The sequence below is a fragment of the Vicia villosa genome, unplaced genomic scaffold, assembly GCF_029867415.1.
Source record: "Vicia villosa cultivar HV-30 ecotype Madison, WI unplaced genomic scaffold, Vvil1.0 ctg.000102F_1_1_2_unsc, whole genome shotgun sequence".
Classification (NCBI taxonomy): domain Eukaryota; kingdom Viridiplantae; phylum Streptophyta; class Magnoliopsida; order Fabales; family Fabaceae; genus Vicia; species Vicia villosa.
In genome coordinates this window covers 9,214-14,992 of record NW_026705015.1, presented here as the reverse complement: position 1 = coordinate 14,992, position 5,779 = coordinate 9,214, and the positions used below count along the sequence as shown (strand labels likewise).

The 5,779-nt window shown below is 33.8% G+C and overlaps 1 protein-coding gene across 1 annotated transcript; it reads right to left on the bottom strand.

Moving 5' to 3' along the window:
* LOC131624111 (small GTPase LIP1-like) lies at positions 1 to 5,291 on the bottom strand. Its single transcript, XM_058895097.1, has 7 exons — positions 4,674 to 5,291; positions 2,965 to 3,056; positions 2,731 to 2,872; positions 2,046 to 2,350; positions 706 to 759; positions 493 to 617; positions 1 to 421 (listed from the first exon to the last, which is right to left on the bottom strand). The coding sequence occupies exons 1-7, from the start codon at positions 4,762 to 4,764 to the stop codon at positions 226 to 228; spliced, it is 1,005 nt and encodes a 334-aa protein (XP_058751080.1). The 5' UTR covers positions 4,765 to 5,291; the 3' UTR covers positions 1 to 225.
* Positions 5,292 to 5,779: the final 488 nt, after the last annotated feature.

Genomic DNA, 5,779 nt, shown 5'->3' with positions numbered 1-5,779 from the left:
TGGCAGAAAAAGAAAGGTCTGATATTAAAGAATCGATTATATATCATATAAATTCTCCTCATACTTTGAACATGTAGCTCCTTCTCCCACTGAGAAAGCCTCTAAAAAATAATGAATCAGTGGACAGTTTACAATTGGAACAAAGAGTCAAAACAAACATAACTTTGTTCCATTCAATAATACATCAGTGTAATAACAGTGACCAATTACCAAATACAAAGACCTTCAAACATTTATATCGGAGCGCTTTGTTCTACTTGAAGCACTCAATTCTGAGGAACCAGACAGAGAAAATCTAGGGTAACTGTAGCCTTCAGAGACTGAAACTGGCTGTTGAGGATAGAGTGTGGGTGGTGGAGTTAAATTGCGTTGAGCCGGAAGTGGGGGAAGCGTGTTGTACTTGTATGGATCACTGGCTCGACTGCAATCAACAATAAAATTAATAGAGTGGCACAAAACATGAAAATGATTTAGAAGAGAAGCAGAAAATACCCTGTATTATAAGACTGATCTTCTTCGATAAAACTTTCATCTATCCGCTGAGAAGTTCTTTGAGGTGAAGGAATGGACCATGCAGGTGCGGATATTTCATCTGAGAAGTATCTTCTCCTAATCAACTAAAAGTAGAGGGACAAGAAAATTTAGATGACAGCCCACAATTTTAAACACAAAATAAAGGATTGGGGTATCATAGACATTACTGACCATGCGGAAAAATTTAATCACAGCCTCCTTATCATACCTAGCATCTTTTGCTGCCTGTAGACATCCAATAACAAAAAATTAAAACTACTATATGAAGAATGAACTGAATAGCTACTATTACACAAAGAAAAGAAAGGCTGATCTATGTATTAAATTCTATTCGATGATTTGTAACTTCATAAGCAAAACTGATACTTTAGGTAAAGAATTACTAAATGAGAAGAAATCAAAAATCTGCAATGGTATAGCATCTCCAGTTCAAATTTTTCTGAAGAACAGCACAGGAGGCAATGCCACAATGATTGTGCGAAACTCTCATTATTCCTAATGAGTGACTATAAAGAAAATATGATTTGACGTGCTTCGGTAAATTGATGTTAGAAATATGATTTTAATTTTTAACCATTAACCTCTGGATTTTGACAACAAATTATAGCAACAAAAAAAAACTACTTCTGATCCAGATAGATTGGAACAAAGTGAAGCATGAAGTTTTACTGCAAGTCATTCATAATATTTAAACCTTGAAGAAACACAGAAATTGTTGAGTACCATAGGTCATTTTAAATAAGAACACTGTTTTTTTTATCACATGGCATTTTGAATAAGAAAACTCTATTATTTTCATTTTTCTATTACAATATCTTAAATTATTCTATATAATATATTCTGCATTCTCTATAGAATTCTAACTCCATAAAATATAGAGTATAGATGGAGAATCTATATATATTGAATTAGTTAGAGTTTATTTCAATAAAGCAGATCAACGATCAATAAAGCAGATCATTTAATAACAACTGATCAATGATTTCATTGTATCCCTTCTATAATAGCTCCATTTCATATGGTACTTTGTAGAGATAAACAAGTGGATATAGTAGAGAATAGAAAATACTTTCCTCTGCTGTTCAAACTAATAAAATAAAAGAGGCCTTCAAACACTAAGTAGAAAAGCATTTGTGTTCCCTAGTAATGCGAATAACTGCTCATGTGATTTGAAATAGTTTAAGAATATTCAAAACAGGGGGAAGCATGGAAAAGCTTTTTTCAATGGGATTCTTGTAAAATCCACTTCATCCATCACCTATAGGCTAAAGTACTACTTCATATAGTGATATGGTCATAAAAAAAATATAATCAAAATTATTTTATGTAAAACATGTTTAACATGTAATTGTAAAACAATAGTAGACTTTAAAGCACAAAACAAACACACCTAAGAGTTCGGTTAGCATTAACATCAGATTTATTCATGTTACCAGCATTCTATCTAATGCATAGAAAGTGGCAGACCAAACTTGTAAAACTGACAAGGAAAAAGTAGTTGAGATGCTTACTGCAATAAGACCTCCACCACTCGGAAAACTCTCGGTCAATGGAAGCTCCTCACTGGATGGAAGCAAACCCTGCTTCTCGACCCACTGGCGTGCAACATCAACAAGATTCCCACTGCTTCCTCTTGTACCCTCTTTTGCAACAATATCAGCTTTGTTACCAATAACAATATACGGAACAGGAAGACCACCAGGGCCACCAGATCCCAAAGGAGCTGAAAATGTCCCAGTTGCAGCAATCTCAGCTGCCCACTTCTGCAAGCTAGTCTTTGTTCTTCTCTGTGAAAGATCGTGAACAAAAATTACACCTGCAAATGAAGTTCAAACTATAATTTAGTTTGCAATCAGAAAATAACTATCTAATATAGGTGTGCTTACTGTTGAGGTCTCATTATCTAGAAGACCAGATTTTGATTGTCAAAAGTGCTAGAATATCCAAATGCTATTAAGATATTAAAGCAATTATCCAAGATAGTGGTAACAAAACATTTTGCAAATAAAAATATTAAAACACACTATTCATTTGAGTACACAATGGTTGAAAAAGAGAAACGAGGGATATACATAAATAAATCTTGTCCTTCTTGTACACATCCTCTTATCAGATTCAATATACACAACTACTTCTTTCAAATGTAAGCAGTTATACAACTTAGCAAACTGAAACAATAGGAATTTTGTTACTCACCGTTAATCTGTGAATAAAACAGAGATCGGCAATCTTTGTAACGTTCATGTCCTGAGACATCCCACAGTTCAACAAAGAAATCTCTTTCAGAATCACCTTTGAGGCTACTTGAAGAGCTGCCAGTATTTCCATAAGTAGTATGCTGGAAATGAAACAGAGAAAGTTCGGTGAAGACATTGAACAACATACACTGTGTATATCCTCTTGTATAACCTTTTAACATGTTATACTTACCTTCACATCTACTGTACAACCAATTGTCTGAGAAGGACGAGCAACGGGAGAACCTTTAACAATAAGGTGAACTAAAGAAGACTTCCCAACACCTGCAAGAATGAGAAAGTGTCATATATCAGCAATAGATATAACTCTGAAAATGCTTATAGAGCAAGTCATAAAGTAGGGAGAAGGGCATGTAATCACATGTTCAGAAAATCAGTATTTTCTTCATCATTTACCTACAATTGACAAATGCGCATCGAAGGACAGTTTGGTGTAAGAGAATGTTTCCTATTTATATTTTTTGTTCTCAAAAATTATAAAGTGCCACCTTATTTCCATCCGATTTCCCATCTTCTGATATTTTTTTATACAATAAATGGTAAAATCGTCATTTTTTTGTATGAGGTGAATTCAGGGAAAAAAAAAAAAAAGTGAAAAAATAATACATTTTTGTGATTATTCACAGATTAAGAAATAAAAACAGTAAGACAGAAAGTATTTCCTCAAATCAAACAGGCACGAACGAGCTAATTTAATGTACTTGACACAATAATACCAATAAACACAGAGCATAATTTATATTAAAAACTTCAGAGAAACGCCATATGTGAGAATATTTTCCCGTGCATATTCCCCCGGAATTAATTTATAAAAAATAGTTTTTATTTAAGACTCGACCTGCACAGCCTATAAAAAACAAGATATCTAATGTCATCATTCATGTCCAATTATTCTCACACAAATCATATTACTTGGTCAAGCACCCAAGTTTGACTCCACCAAACTTGGTGGAGTCAAACACCCATATACAAAGTTATCCTACTGTCCTGTAATACTTGGTCAAGCTAATTTTGAATAGCCTGAATGCTGACAGGATAGGTCTGGAAAGTATGTCCAAAGAAGTTGACATTTTGTCAAACCACAGAAGGCTTCTCAGAAATTTCAACCATCTTTCTATGTGCTTTCTTACATTACAAGATGAAGAATCGTAGATCCTATATCAGTCTAACTACTACTAAAGCAGACAAAATAAATATGCCCTACAGCCTTGACCTTGTGCATAACACACCATAAGTGATGCCTAATTTTGGACACATACATACACAAGCCAAATATCCACACCCAGATGAGATTAAAAAGTGTAGATCTCTGTTTCTCTTTGCCTGTTGCCCAAGTCTGGAAGAAATCAAGAAACTAGTTTGGTTGTAAGGATTAAGATTTTGGTTTGTTAATGCCCCATTGGTTTGTGATCACTCTACTTGTATTGTTGTCGTGTACTTAGCTTGCTTAATTACTTATATTGATCTCAACGTGCGGACGAAGAATACCTCAAAACATGTTCACTTCAAGTGTACTATCCTTGTTCTATCAATTGAATGAAGCCTATTTTACCATATAAAAAAAAAGTATCATAATAACTAAGATTCTCAGCACTCAACAGCACTGTTACAAAATCTCAATTGACCTCTACATTACACAATCTATAAATTCCCCAATCCCACCGGAAAATCCTAGTCAATTCAAGCATAAAGCTCTTCTAAAGTAGCTAATCTCTGTATTTGTATTGAATCAAATCAAACTTATTGTGAATATACCATTACTTGAACACAATAAAATCATTCAGTTTCAAAATATTTTATCATTCAAAATTTAAATACATCAAATTGGGAAAGATTAACACACTATTCCACTAGAAAAGGGTGTAAGTAAGAATCATGAACCTGAGTCACCAACAACGAGCACTCTGACTTGTCCACAAAGCACCCCACCGTTATGTTCCTTATTCTCCCTCTCACGTTCCCTCCAGAACATGATTTCCAAACCCTCCAGGCCTTCTTAACAAAAAACAACAACTCTAAATTCAAACAGAAAAACGTTTTTTCTCACTAAATCTACACTAATCAAGTTCCGTCAAATAGATTCAACCACCGATTCTTCAAAATGGCTGTATCGAATTTCGTTCCAAAATCCATATCACATGAGAATCACACCGAGATCAGGAAAATAGATTAAAACCCCATAGTTACGCATCGCTGAAGATAGAAAGAAAAAACCATAAAAAGCGAGAAAATGAAATTAACGACTTCAGCAACGGATCTGAATAGGGTGTGGCTTTGTGTAGTTGAGAAGTGGTGAAAGTGATTCGGTTGAAGATTGATTGAGATGTATGGAGTGTCTATGAATGAGTAGAAGAAAGAGTTGAAGAGTTTGCAGAAATGGTTTGGTTTGGATCAAGGTGGAGGAACCCTTGAAGGAATGATGAAGATGATGATGCGATCTCGATACTCATTCGTGTAAAACACGCGATTAGAGAGCAAGTGATCTAATACTATCAATTAATATCAAGAAAATAACGATTACTCTTATATTGTTTAGAAGGAAAATTAAAAAGTAAATTTTATTTATAATGTAATATTTTTTAAAGAAAATGTTTGGTTTTTCTTTTTAAATAAAAATTTATTCTCGTGAAAATTTAATAAAACCTTTAAAATTTGAAGATGCATTTTCGGACTCACCCTAAACACATATGTTCTTGAATTTGGTCCGGAGGCTACGCAAAAAAAAAATGTCAGAAACGCATCTCAAGTTTTTCAAACTCTCTCGACTCACATTCTCTCAAAAGCATTCAATGAACCTCAAAGCTTGTTCCTTCAACATTTGTTAATCTTGTAGCCTTTGAAATTTTCTCTTTGTTAATTCTCAGAGAATCTCTCAGTTGTTGTTTTTGAAAGTTTTTCTCTATTAATACTAAGAAAGTCTTTCAGTACTTGTTTTTGAAAGTTTTTCTCTGTCCTTAGAGAACCTTTAAGTGTTTGCCTTTTGAAAG